The following is a 13,821-nucleotide window of genomic DNA, read 5'->3' as shown; positions in this document are numbered from 1 at the left end:
ATTCAAATGAATGCCTTTCCCCCCCCCCCCAGTTGCTGAGGAAAGGGAGGATTTATTGCTGCTGAACTTGCACACCAGCTGATCATAAATCTGGCAGATGTTTTTTGTTTTTAGCACATTGGGAATTTTATTGACTGCTTTTACTTTTCCCCCCTCCATTTCTTTTATTTTCTCTGAAAGTCAGAGCTAGATGCTGTGAAAGGGAAATGCTAAGTTTGGGAATTTCTCTCTCATCATCTCTGTCTTGATGGACAGAGTCTTGGAAAGGCTGGTTAAATTGATGGTGCTGGAAAGAGGGTGTGCTGTGGAAAGCCACTAAATCATGAAGTAACTATACATTTGAGTCAGTTCATTTTGTCCAGAGAAATTTAGCTAGAAAAATCCAATGGAGTTCATTGACTAAGTTAAGTTCATTTTATAATGTCTCAGCTTGTATTTTTGCCTTTAGCAAGAAGATGCATATAGAAAGAAGAAGCCTCAGGAGAAAAAGGAAGGAAATGTGCCAAATATGAATTGGACTAGAAATAGAACATCTAGGAAAAATAAGAAGAAGAATGTAAATATATCCACAAGGTATGTATTGCTTCACCAAATCATGAGGAAACCCAGAGTTGCTGTAATGTTTCTGCAGGTTTTGCATAATACATTAGGCAGGATTGCTTTATCTATTTAAGTAAACACACATTAATCCTGGCTCAAGCATTTACTTTTAGGAATGTGCACTACTAAGTATCACCAGCAAAACAAAAAATTTAAAAATAATTCCATTTGTAAATCTACGTGTAGATCGATGCAGCCCATTCTGTATAGCAGTGGTAGCTCTCTGTTAGAGTCTGGAATGTGCTGTCTCTGAAGTTCAGATGCTTATCTTCCTTCCCCTTGTGTATTGTGTGGAGAAGTTATAGTCATGTATTCTCTTCACTGAAAAAAAGGAAAATAAAATTGTTGAAATTATTCCACCTTCAAGAGAGTAATCTGCTATATTGAATAACTGGGGGGATGTTGTCCTCTACCAGTTTTGGAACAGAAATGTGTAGAAATGAGAGTGGCTTGTATTTTTGCTGCAATGATTAAAACAGCTAGAGCAGCACTAGATTGTAAAGAATATTGAGTAAGCACTGTAGAAAGTTACCTTTTTCCCCCTCGAGAATTGTTTTAGTGCATTTTAAAGTCAGTTGTAAATTACTTTTAATTATTTTTTAATATATTTTAAGTTTAAGTTGTTTGGATTATTTAAAAAAATACTAGTTACAAACTGCTTTTATAATAAAAATACTTCTGTGGAGAAAATCCTACTCCTTCCCCTCCCCCAGCTCTTTGAATTAAGGTCACAATCCTACAAAGCCTTCACGGACTTAATTTTTATTGCAAGTGCTTCTATTGAGGTCAGTGGACTTTAAAAGGAGATTGTAAATCTGAAAAGGCTGTTTAACTCATTGTACACAAATTTCTGTTCATTTTGTGGGAAGTCAGTACATGTGTAAATCTTTGCTGGATGCACACCTTTATAGATAGGAAGGATAAAAAACGAGCAGTGAAATACTGAAGTTTAGTGTCTGTTCCTTGAACCAGTTCAGCAGTTGCTGCTTTCTGAGTTAAGATGGAACCATTCAATTTCTGCAGAAATTTGACAGTTGACATTTAATCATTTTTCCTTAATACTCTGATTATGATATTGGATGCAGACATGTCATTTCACTTTACTAGCAAAAAGTTAAATTGCTTCAGATTGTGATTTTACTCTGGTTATAATTGTGCTAGTGAAATGAACACAGGGCACATTTTTCTTTGCATCTAGATTTTTGTACAGTGCTAAACTGTGCTTATGTGCAACATCTGATTGCCCATTTGCCAAGTGCATTAGAAAATGGAATTAAATATGCACATGTCATTTTGCCTCTCCCCCTGAGACGTAGTAGTCTGTGTGGTAGGAGATTTAATTTTGGGAAAGGTTTTTTAGGTTTCTCTAAAGTTGGGAAATAAGCCTTCCAAACCTACTGCTTCCCCTGAGCTTTGCTTTCATAGCTGTGTGAGTTGAAGTGTTTAATGCCTGGAAAGGAAAAATGCAGATGAAATGTAAAATGCAAACATTTTTTTTTTTTGGGGTGTGGTTCTATTAGGGTCCCTGAGCAGAGTGAGTTGAAGCATATGTGCAGTGAATTTGAAAGGCCAGATCTGAGAGCGAATATTGGAATAAGAGCCTGGTGTCCTCAGAATAATGGGGAAAATTGTAAAGCAGACCAAAAAGCTGGGAGCTTGTCCATACAGGGAGAAACAGGTATGCAGTCTTAATTGTTTTAAAATGGGGAAAGAAACACAGTGTGAATTTTGTGGCAGTAGAGCATTCCTTACTTGAGAGATCTTTAATCTCTCTTTTGAACCCTGATGCGAAGATGACAGGACATAGCTTCTCGCTTCTGAAGGGCTCTGCATGCCTCTCCATGGGGTTGGTTCATGGTGCAAAACAGAAAATGAATCAGTCTGAAGCATGATCTATCAGTGCTTGGTGCAGGAAAGACAGACTGGTAGTCTGGTTTTGTGTTCAAAAGAAAGCTTGGATACCTACTTCCTGCCTTTCCATCAGGATTTTAATAATCTGTTTTCCCTGACTTCAGGGAAGAGGAGATCTGAAGAATGTTATCAATTTCTATAGGATTGTCCTTTGCGTCTCTGATGAGATAATAAGAAATTATTAATTCATTACTTGTAACATTTTGTTGTTGCTGTTCGTATGCATGTTCCTACAGCCAGGATATGTTTCATGTTTGAAGTATTAAGTGTATATTTCAAAGGACAATATACACTTCCTCTTTCAACCTATTACCTAAAGCAGCACTGTATCCTCACTTGCCTCCATTTACCATCATGTAGGTCAGAAACTTCTTGTGTTAGGGGCTGGTTACTGAATATATCAGTAAATATTTTTTCCTCTCTCATCAGTAAATAGAGAAAATCCATGTAAATTCATGATTCAGATTACTTTTCCCTGACAAGACTTTCTTAAATGTTGTGTTGTTTTTTTGATTGGGTTTTTATTGTTTTTCCCAACTTGTTTAGAAAACTTTTATCAGCGGTCCAAAAAGAAGTGTTTGGAGAAGTTTTGTTCTGATTCAAGCTCGGATTGTGGAAGTTCATCAGGAAGTGTTCGTGCAAGTCGTGGGAGCTGGGGTAGCTGGAGCAGTACCAGCAGTTCAGATGGAGATAAAAAGCCAGTGATCACTACCAGGCATTTTCTTCCATCCAGTAAGTTGTGCAAACAGCACCTCTTCACAGTAGTGCACAGAGTTTTAGCCTTCCTGCTGAATGGAAAGGCCTACTACAGCATGGGGCACATGACTTGTCTTTTGTAGAGCACCTCTTAGACACACAAGGAGAGATGTAAAGAACTTTGTACTTGACAAAAAGTACCACACGTTTCATGGAGATGAAAATCACTGTCAGGCTCCTCAATGAGCAATATGTACAGATAGTTGTCATGGAAGGATGGGAGAACTGAGAGTTACTCAATAGCCAAAACAATTTCTGCCTTTAAATTTGTTTCATCACATTATTTGCCTTTTTTTTTTTAACATTAAAAGTATTTAAGTAATTCACAAATGAGGAATGTGTGAAAGCAGTTCAGATCTGCGGAGGCTGGGTTTGGATAGGTGTATTTGAGATGTAAATATCCAGAACACCTGAGCCACTTGACTAGTATGAGAAATGGGAGCTGTGGTTCATTACTGCAATTCTTGAATACCTGAATATCACCAAAGCTGTTGAAAGTCATTGCCATAATTATTCAGAGTGATGTGGCACTAGAAGTAAATTTTAAAATGCTGAAGTGACACCAGCAAACCCAGCTTTGGTTACCTGCAAAAAGATGATTTGAATTATTTAAAAATATGCAGAAACTTCATGTGTATTTGTGTATGTATAAAACTTTACATTTCTTAATGATAGTGTGGGATCTGTCTGAACCTGTGATCTAATAGATAACAAACGTGTATATGACTTTCCTGTTTGTTCAAGTTATAATGCCTCTTAAGAAAAAAGAAAATAAGTAATTCTAAATTCAGACTTAATTTGATAGTTACAAGGAACCTCTCCTTCAAGACTATAGTAATCACTTCTAAATTATAAAATACATGTTAAGACTATGGGCCTAAGTAGCATGCCTTGAAATTGATGCAGTTAGTGATAATCCAGTGTGAGAGAAAACTTGATTAACATCATTGATGATTCTGTTTGTGTGTATGTATATTCTGTGCATACTTCTTTTTTAAAGATCTTTGATTTTCACAGTCATTCTTTTCTTTAGGAGAGAATATTTCACAAAATGATTTTCCATCTGAAACTCCTATCACTCTAAATCTGTCTCATAACATCTGCAATACCAGGTAAAAAAATTGAATCTACACCTGTAAATCATTAAAGAAACAACACCAACTTGAAGTCTTGTCTCAGTTTGATAAATAATACCTGTTGGCAGCTGTTATCTTGTAATTTTTTATGATCATCTGATTGTACTTACTAGTTGGAAGAATCTTCTTCAGTACATGAAAAGATATAAGCAAAATTGATTCTGCTGCATAAGTACAATAAAAGCTTCTACATGGAAAAAAAAAGGAAATTAGTTTTTCACTTTCCCTTCTTCTAGCTCCTACCAGCTTACTACATTTCCATTACTGCTTAGTGATATTTTTTTTAAGAAGTTGGGAATAAGACTTTCAAGTTGATGCTCTTCTTTTAATGGGAATAATGTTCTCCTAGGATATACAGCCTGAAAATTGATTCCTCCCTCCCCCACATTCTTTTCTCCTTCTTTACTGTAGTAGAGTTAGAATCTACAATTTTTATTACTATGAATCCTTATTTCACTTCTCATTCACCACTCTCTGTTTTCACTAGGAGAAATAATCCAATCCTTTTGCTTTGGGATTCTGGTGCTTGAAAATATTTTCTTTTATTTATTTTGACTAGTTCCTTTGATGGGATGGTTTTGATAAATACCAAATTCATGCTCATGTATCTCTCCGTATCTTCATGGACATAAAAGTAAACTTACCTAAAAGTTGTTCAAACATTTTAAGAGGTTCTACTGATTTTCATGAACTACAGCTTGTTTTCCAGTTTTAGAGAATAGCTGTTGAATTAATTTGCAATAGGTTGATACCTGGATAATAAAAATGGGGTAATTAAGGTGTATTAATTTTATTCATTTTGCATGTGCAATAAGTAGCTGGCTTTTAATTGGAAAAAAAACTTTTTAAAATTGCACAGTGGTAATTCTGAAATAGAAAAAATCAGGACAGCGGAAAAGCAATAGCAGTCATGATAGTCATTGGAATGTTTTCTACATCTCTGTATATTTCCTTTGAAATAATTTGCATTATGAGACTTAAGAAATTAAAATTTCTTTTCATTCAGCAGAGACATGAACAGCATCCCTCAATATCCTGAAACCTTATGTCCCAATTTCACTGACATAGCTGCAGATCCTGACAAAAATAAAGGTCAGTATTAACAACTGAATCTGTTTTCTCACACTTTGCCAAGCAGTTTTAGTGATGTTGCTAATAACATATACATCAACTTGACAGACATATTGTTACTAGAACTTGACTTGTTTCTAAGTAAGTTAGGTGAAAAGTTAGCAAATGAAGGCTTAAAACCTTGACAGTTTTTGTTTATAACCTTGATGCTTTTTGCTGCATCTTCTCTGTGTGAAGAGAGCATTTAGCTTTCAGCTCATGTTCTAGGTATTCTTTCTTTTTTTAATCTTCTTGCTGTGCACAGATTAATGTCTAGAAGCAATGCACCTGGGAGATCAAGAGCACTGCTTGCTGTGTTAAAGTGAAGCTCGGCATCAAACATGACTATTTTTCTCTCCAAATTTCCACAGTTGGGGCTTCCTCTCTTTGAAAGCAAGAATGAGTGAGGTTGTGTAGTACTGTTAAAATTCTTGAGTTTTCATTGTTTGTATCTCAGAGGGAAGTAACATTAGCTTTTTGAGTGGGATTCATAAAGGCATCATGCTACATGGTGAGGTGGAGTTTGAAAGCTGGTCAGGACACATGGTTCTTTGGGCAGCAGCACTCCCTGCCCTTCTGCTGTAGGTTTAACCTGTCTGATAGGATAGAAATGCTGATTAACCTTCTTCCATGATAGCAATATTAATATGTATCATGTAAAATAATGAAATAGATCCAACTTTGCAAGCATTGTCTTGTGGAAATTGCTAATTTGGATTTTTTCATTTATCCAGCTGCCAGTTCTCTTAGGGTTTTAGGAGCCAAGTGTCTGTGGGCAGTCAGGACATGCAGTCCTTGAAGAGCAGTACAATGAATATCTGTGCTAGAGGCTAAATACAGCATTTAATGAGTACACAAATTGTCTGGTCGGGAATGGCTCCAGTCTGTTAGAAACCTGACCCTGTTCCTGCTGTATTTGTGTAGTTGGACTTCAGAGGTGGCTAGTGACTGAAGGGTGGGCACAAAGAGGCCAGTGGAGATTGCATCCCCGCTGTCTGTCCTGTGTGGAAGTGTGCCACCTTGGCACTGGCAGCTGAACATTTAATGGCATTCAGTAGGAACTTCTTGCCCTGTTTTGTTGAATTCTGGTTTCTCAGTTCAAGTCTTACATATATCTTTTTTAAAAAATAGAAATTTTGAGATGTGTTTAAGGATGGGTCTTCATCACAAAAAAAAATTGCTTAGTAACTCTGGATTTTCTTCCTTAGCAGACAGTCCTTATTGGAGATCTGAGAATAAAGTGTCAGTGTGACAGAATCTGAGGAGTCTCCTTCCTGTTACTCTGCATTTCATTCCCCTTTCCTTTTTTAGGTCTTTACCCAACAGGTGACTTGTGGCCTGCCCAGCCAGTCTGTGTGACAAACAGTTTGAACTACAACCTTGAGAATAATATACCATGCATGATCCAAGAAACCCCCTCTGTCCACAACAGGCAAGTTATGTTTTGTGTAAAAAGTACAGATAATGCTTTGTTCAGGCTTCTATAATGCAGAGGCCTGTAGTTTACTCATTTTTGTAAAGGCAGATGACAGTTTAAATAAAAGCTGTTCTGCCACTTCAGTCTTAGTTCTAGTTGTTAATGCTCTTCCATGAGTACATCATGATTAATTTTACTAATACAAATTCACTGCTGTCCCTGTTCATGTATAGATATTCTAGAACTTTTTTCAAGTTTAATTAAATACTTTTGGAAAGCTATTAATTCCTTTCACTTGTTTTGCAGGCAGAGTGCTTGGTTTTGAGATCTGTTGCCCTTTTGCTAAATTCATGGCTTGTGTATTTGACAGTGTGTTTTGCACTGTGTACTTGTGTGAAACGACAGGAACAGACCTTGTTATAAAGACAAATATTCCAGTATAAAGGTGGTTTAGGGATACAAGTTGGTATGTTTCAGGCTTTGTGTATATTTTGGTTGATCTTCCCATAGTAATGAACTTGATTAATTCTTGTATTTTACACTGCTCACACAGCAAATTTTAGTAATGAAAGATTTGCCACAAACTAGTGAGCAGAAATACTCTGCCACCACATAGAAGTGAAATATGGCCAGTTCTTCAAGTTGTATCCTGTCATCCAAAATGACGTAAGGACCTGGGGGTACTGGTGCGCAACAAGTTGTCCGTGAGCCAGCAAGGTCAGGACAGGCCGGGAAGGTCAGTGGTACCCTGGGGTGCATCAGGAAGAGCAATGCCAGCAGGGCAAGGGAGGCGATCCTGTCCCTCTGCTTGGCCCTGATGAGGCCACATCTGGAGTGGTGCCCAGTTCTGGGCTCGGTAGTCAGTGCAACAGAGATCAGGAGCTCCTAGAGCACGTCCAGGAAAAAGCTACACAGTTGTTCAAGGGTCAGGAACCTCTCTCTTACAAGGAAAGGCTGAAGGAGCTGGGCCTATTCAGTCTCGAGAAGACTGAGAGGGGACCTCATCAATGTCTGTCAGTATCTGCAGGGAGGATGTCAGGGGATGGAGCCAGGCTCTGCTCAGTGGTGCCAAGCAACAGGACAAGAGGCAGTGGGCAGAACCTGATACACAGGAAGGTCCACCTGAACATGGGGAAGAGCTTACTTACTGTGCAGTGACCACACACAGAATGGATGGTCCAGAAGGGTTGTGGAGTCTCCTTCACTGGAGATATTCAAGAACCCTCTGGACACAATCCTGTGCCATGTGCTCTGGCATGGCCCTGCTTGAGCAGGGAGGCTGGACCATATGACTCACTGTGGTCCCTTCCAGCCTTACCCATTCTGTGACTGCTTTCATATACCTATGTCGATTTGGACTTCATATGCAAAAAACCATGCACATCCATGCAATTATTCATTGATAATTTAGTAGTAATAACTTAAGATGGCTGCTTGGCTGAATAGTAAAATTGAAGTAGGGCAGCTTCTCATGAAATCCTTTTATATGCCTGCCTTGTGCAGACTGGATCCAGAGTTTGATTACTTCAAACCTGCTGTACAGCAGGGCCTGTTTTACTACTGACATGTCTTTAGGAATTACTTTTGAAAAAGTCTTCTTGAAATTATGAAATTATTTTAATTAAAGAAGTATAATCCCTAGAAATCTATATGTACCTTAGGAAATGCACTGTTTAACAGGACTTTAGCACATTTGGTTAGGAAAATAGAAATCTCAATTTTAATTGCTATTCTCAAGCATTCAAATGTATTATGTCTTCTTCTGCCACTTCAAATCTTATTACCCATGATTATGGGGAAGAAGTACAGTTATTTTCTTTTTACAGGGAAGAAAGTTGAATCCAGTTAGGCATAGCAGGATTCTGGTAGCATCATTACAAGTTGTTCATTTTCCCAGAGGAAAAAGAGCTCTGTGAGAGAGATTGCTTTGATTATGTAGTGTCACAGAGTAGATACTGGCAAAATTGACAAGTGGAATGTTAAAAGCCTCATGCTCAGTTACAGGCATTTTGCATCCAAGAGCTTTACAATAAATAAGTATTTCTAAGTAATTTTCAGAAGTTCTGCAAATTGTTTCTGACTGCAGATTTTTTTTTTCTTGAGACAGCTTCATTGACTGGAATGCAGCTTGTGACAGCCAGTTTTCCAACATGTATTGTCCACTAGAGATGAATGAATATGGTGCTTTCCCAGAAGGTAAGATGGAATAAAGCATATTAATTATCACAGAGCATGGTTGTTTTCCTCTCACCTTTTGTAAAACAAAAGGCTGAGCTGGTCTATACACGGGTGTTCATTGCTTTCAACTTTACATTTTCCAGCTGAGTGCTCTGTAGTAATAAACAATGACTGCATGTGGTGGATGAGAAGATTGGCCTTTGTATAGAGCCTGAAAAGGCAGTATGCAGGACTTCCAGAGGGAATTGAGAGAAATGCTTGTGCCTACAGTATTACACATATCTTTTTGCACAGTCTTCTTTGTTTCCCCTCTGGCAGGCTTCAGCCTTCCAGTGTGTGATATACAAGGCCTCTTGTGACCAATTATCTTTCCAGGCTAGAGTTTCTTGGCTTGGGAAGCACACTGGCAGCAATCTAGAATTCTTTAGCATTACCTACCTAAGTAATAATGAAAGGTCAGACTGCAGTATCCCAGACAGCATGCTGATCCCTTGGGTGCTTAGAGCTGAAACATGTTGGTGGTGAGGCCTGGGGAGGTTCTGCAGTGCACATTCTGTCTAATAAAGACTGTTCTCCAGTAGAGGGACTGCCAAGTCTTTATCCTGTCCTCCTGATAACAATTTGTTAGTGGGTCCTTAATACAGAGTGGTAGTCCTGTTGATAGAAATGGGTACACTTCGCTGCTGTGCTACCCTAATGCTGCATGGAATCACTGAAGGATTAGGATCAGTCCCAGCCTGGCTTACTTTCAAGAAGATTCAATGTTCCTCCACAGAAATGTTAGTAGTGTTTTATATTGCAAAAGCCTTAGTTTGTCTGCTTGATTTTATAAATTGCAGAAAACATGAACTACCCCAGTGGCTTCCCAGGTACTGCAGCAATGCAGAATACAGCCTTCATTGACCAGAACTGTCCCTCCACCTGGAATGCTCCTCCCAACTTGCCACCTGCCTGGGAGCCTGCCAGTTATGTCAACTCCACAGTGAGTATTGTCACCGTGAGGAGCTGCCTTTGCATGTTCCTTCAAAGCCTTCCTCTGTATTTCTGTCTTTTCCCTATCTGTTAATTGCATGTTCTTCATGAATCCTGCTGTATGTGTTTAATGCTGGCATTGGTTTTTTCCAGCTGTTTGTCAAGGATGTTACTTACCTTGTCTGCAAAATTTTAAGATGATCCTTTTGCCTGAAAAATGACTGAAATCAGCTTACATATGGAAAAATATTTTGGGCTTTGGTAGTCTATTGAGACTTTTTTCTATCAAAATCAATGTGTCCAGTTGAGGCTAAAACCCAAAAAGTGCTGACAGAAAAACCTAGAGAGATTTGAAAATTGAAGAGCTGAATGGACAGCTTCTCTCAGTGACTTTGACAGGGTTTTTTTTGGTAGGAAATTCAAGCGATTTAAGCTGGATTTGTGCAGATTTCAGAATCCTGACTTTGACCTGTTATAGTCCAGACTAGCCGTGTTTGTCATCCCATAGTGCAGTGTAGTAACTTCAGTTCAAGGTGGTCTTTAGTTGTAACTATCTTCTCTTCTGCTCATATTTCAAAATACTCTATTTTAGAATTTTTTAAATTTAATGTAGGTTTATTTTGAATTAAACTAAATAAAGCAAGAAATATTTTCAACTGTAAAAATGAAAATTCTTCTGTGTTATAAAGTGGCAAAACTGGTAGAAGACTTTTTCCTAAAATAAACATGGCTTTATTTCATATTTTATTCAGGAATGCCAGGAAACACAGAAGGTAGAGATTGGAAAATGCATTAGATAATTCAGTTCATTTCCCTGGCGAGCTTTTCTCCACAATACATTTCAATGTTTCATTCAGTTTTAAAAGTCCCAAGACTTCCATGACCTTCACTGAGAGACTTCCTTGCAGACTAATACATCTTGCCCTCCAGGAGGTTCTTTATAAGCTTTCAAAATTTTCTAACTAAATTCCCTAGCTCCCAATTACAGTCTTATTTTTCACACTGAATATCCCTTTCTGCTCCCAGCATGCACAGTCTTTCTGAACTGACACATACTTCAGCCCTTTTCTTGTTATTTCTAGTCATCTTTCTCTTTTAATTTTAACTCTTAAAGTATGCATGGTGATCTTCGTGTATTTTCCATTTCTCCTGTATTTTCCTCAACAGTCTGACCATAACTGAGTAGTATATCATGGTTAGAGTAATATCTGTGCGATGCAGGGAGGAGCTCATGTGACTTCATTCAGTGGAATGCCTTTAAACACACACACACAAGAATTCTGCTGTAATATTTTTGGCAGCCATATTTCTTTGTAAACTCCTGTGTAATTTTCTACTTGTGGATTTCTTAAATTTCTGCATAAATGCTGCTTCCTCCCTCCCATTCAGTACTTAGCATTTCAGATTTTTTTTGGCAAATGGTCTGTGTTGCAGTTTCCCATGCTGGTTTTATCTTGCTCTGCAGCCCTACCTCTCAAGCACCCGAAGCTTGTCTCCAATGTCTGGACTTTTTGGTTCCATCTGGGCACCTCAGAGTGATGTTTATGAAAGCTGCTGCCCCGTCAGTGCCACGACTCAACATTCAACCCATGTGGAGAACCAGGCAGTTATGTGTAAGCAGGAATACTATCCAAGGTTTAACCCTTTCCGTGCCTACATGAACTTGGACATATGGACTACAGCAGCCAATCGAAATGCAAATTTCCCACTTTCGAGGGACTCGGGTTATTGTGGAAATGTGTGAAAGGAATTTGATTTAAAAATGTGAATAAAGATGCTTGCAATTTTGATTACTAGAGTAAGCTGGTTGCTGAATAGATTACAATGTTGGTGAATATTTTGGCACTTTTATATTGAAAATAAATTTTTTTTACTGAAGTCTGAGCATTCAGTGCATTTTAAAAAACAGAGAATATTCAGGATGCTGTTATTGTCAGATGAAGGCTATAAATTTAAAATTCAAATTTTTTATCATCATTAAGGGCAGTGTTAGTTTTTAAAAGCATCCATGAACCTGTACTGCACATATTTCTTCTGAAGTTTACATTCTGTGCTATAAACTAGAAGTGGTTTAGCAGTTGTAGGTACAAACTTAAACCCATAAGTAATTGCATCTGTACCAAATAGTAACTGGGGACCCACCTGTAGATGCAGATCAGAGTTGCCAAATGGTGCCACTTCTAGTGCTGATACAGTTGTTAGTGAGTGCAGACTTCTGGCAGCAGGAAAAAGGCTGAATTGTGGCTTGTTTATCTGGTTTCAAATTGCAAGCTATCACTTGGACGATGTTAAGCTTGTGCAGTGTGGGTGAGTGGGCATTTTTTCCAGGAACTTTTCTTGCGAGTGACTCCTGGCATTTTGTGTTGTAATTTTTAGCCTTCGTGTTGCAGGAGCATTTTCAGTGCATTTAATTGCACTTGTTTAAAATGCCAAAGCTTGAACTGAAAGAAATGTTTCTTTGAGAGCAGAGTTCACATCATTGTCCCAGACAGAGTGATATTGGGCTGGCTCGTGTTAGGAGACTAAAACTATGTAGCTGAGGAATTGCTGCCACCCATGCCAGGACTCAGTCCATCATGCAAGATGTCTCTTCTTACCCTTGCTGTAGAGTGTGTCTAGATATCAAAAGGAGGTGGAGACATCCCTTAGATTCAGAGATGGCACAAGGGCACTTGTCAGGCCTGAAGGTAAAGTGGATCCAGTAGCAATTTTGTACAACTGCTTAAAGAAGAGCCATAGAGGTGGCAGAACCAAATTCTGTGTTGTGGTGGCCACAGGCATTACAGCAAGTGGTCATGGGAGGTTGAACATGAGGAAGAATGATGTCCCTTGGAGGATGATGCTGCAGGAGAAAGGTACCTCAACAGGTGAACAGATCTCTGCTTCATGTTCATGGTGTGCCTGAATGAAGCCACATGTGACCTGCTGTACTGGAGGTGGCAGTCCTTTTCCTCATGGGAGGTCAGACTGGAGACCACCAGGGTCCTGGCACTATTTTGAGGATTCTGTGATCCTTGAGCAAGTTCCTTACTTTTTGCTACTTAATTTCATCTTGCCTTTTGCTCACAGAGTGACTGGAAGACAAGAGCTCCGTTTGACAATAAGAAATCAAGTTTTTTTTTTATTTGTTCTTATTCAAAGATGGAGCAGAAGAGGCACCGCAAAATAGTTCACAGCCTGCATGCAAGGCTACTCAGTAATCTGAGCTCTCAGACCTAAATTCTGGCCCTGCTAGTCTCACCACGTTGCTGAGCTATCAGACCAGCTCCTTTATCTTGCTGGTTTCATCCAGAAATGCCATCCCAGGGCTTGAAATATTTTAGCAGAAACAGTGTATATCCGCAAAAGGTTTGTTTCAGTAAATAAGCAGTTCCTGAAAAATAAGCTTTGTTGAAAGTTACCTTGCCTGCTATGTGTTCACATGTGTTTGGGTTAGCTCAGAAGGTTGTCAGGGACTAGTTGGGAAACTCAAAAGCTCCTACATTTAACTGCTATAATTGCTTGTGTGGAAGGTGCTGCAAAGCCTTCCTTTGGTTTCAATGTCAGAAAAATGGGATCGTCACTGAATGCTTCTCTGAACTGTGATGTTTTAATTGCTTGATCAGGAATTAGCACCCGGGGTCTACGGCTGCTTTCCATGATGTGTTGTGCTGGGCAGGAATCTGTTTGACTCGAGTTTAATCGTAATTGCTTGTGATTCTGAAGGAAAGTTCACATGTTCCTATGAACTTGGATGCTCCC

General features: G+C 38.8%; 1 protein-coding gene across 9 annotated transcripts in view; it reads left to right on the top strand.

The window, feature by feature from the left end:
- TMEM131L (transmembrane 131 like) overlaps positions 1–11,958 on the top strand; it is a 78,949-nt gene extending 66,991 nt beyond the window's left edge. For 7 of the 9 annotated variants that reach the window (XM_085578029.1, XM_085578030.1, XM_085578031.1 and 4 more), the window contains 9 exons: positions 449–573; positions 2,121–2,278; positions 3,058–3,243; positions 4,301–4,379; positions 5,410–5,495; positions 6,825–6,945; positions 9,038–9,126; positions 9,948–10,090; positions 11,546–11,958. In XM_085578029.1, coding sequence (XP_085434155.1) covers positions 449–573; positions 2,121–2,278; positions 3,058–3,243; positions 4,301–4,379; positions 5,410–5,495; positions 6,825–6,945; positions 9,038–9,126; positions 9,948–10,090; positions 11,546–11,824 — 1,266 coding nt within the window. In that variant the 3' untranslated portion in view covers positions 11,825–11,958. The remainder of the gene's footprint in view (positions 1–448; positions 574–2,120; positions 2,279–3,057; positions 3,244–4,300; positions 4,380–5,409; positions 5,496–6,824; positions 6,946–9,037; positions 9,127–9,947; positions 10,091–11,545) is intronic. The other 2 variants (XM_021530174.4, XM_021530171.4) reach the window with 1 other exon arrangement.
- Positions 11,959–13,821: the final 1,863 nt, after the last annotated feature.

The sequence above is a fragment of the Lonchura striata genome, chromosome 4, assembly GCF_050655825.1.
Source record: "Lonchura striata isolate lonStrDom1 chromosome 4, ASM5065582v1, whole genome shotgun sequence".
Lineage (NCBI taxonomy): Eukaryota > Metazoa > Chordata > Aves > Passeriformes > Estrildidae > Lonchura > Lonchura striata.
The sequence above is the reverse complement of the archived record's forward strand: the minus strand, read 5'-3'. Positions and strand labels throughout refer to the sequence as shown.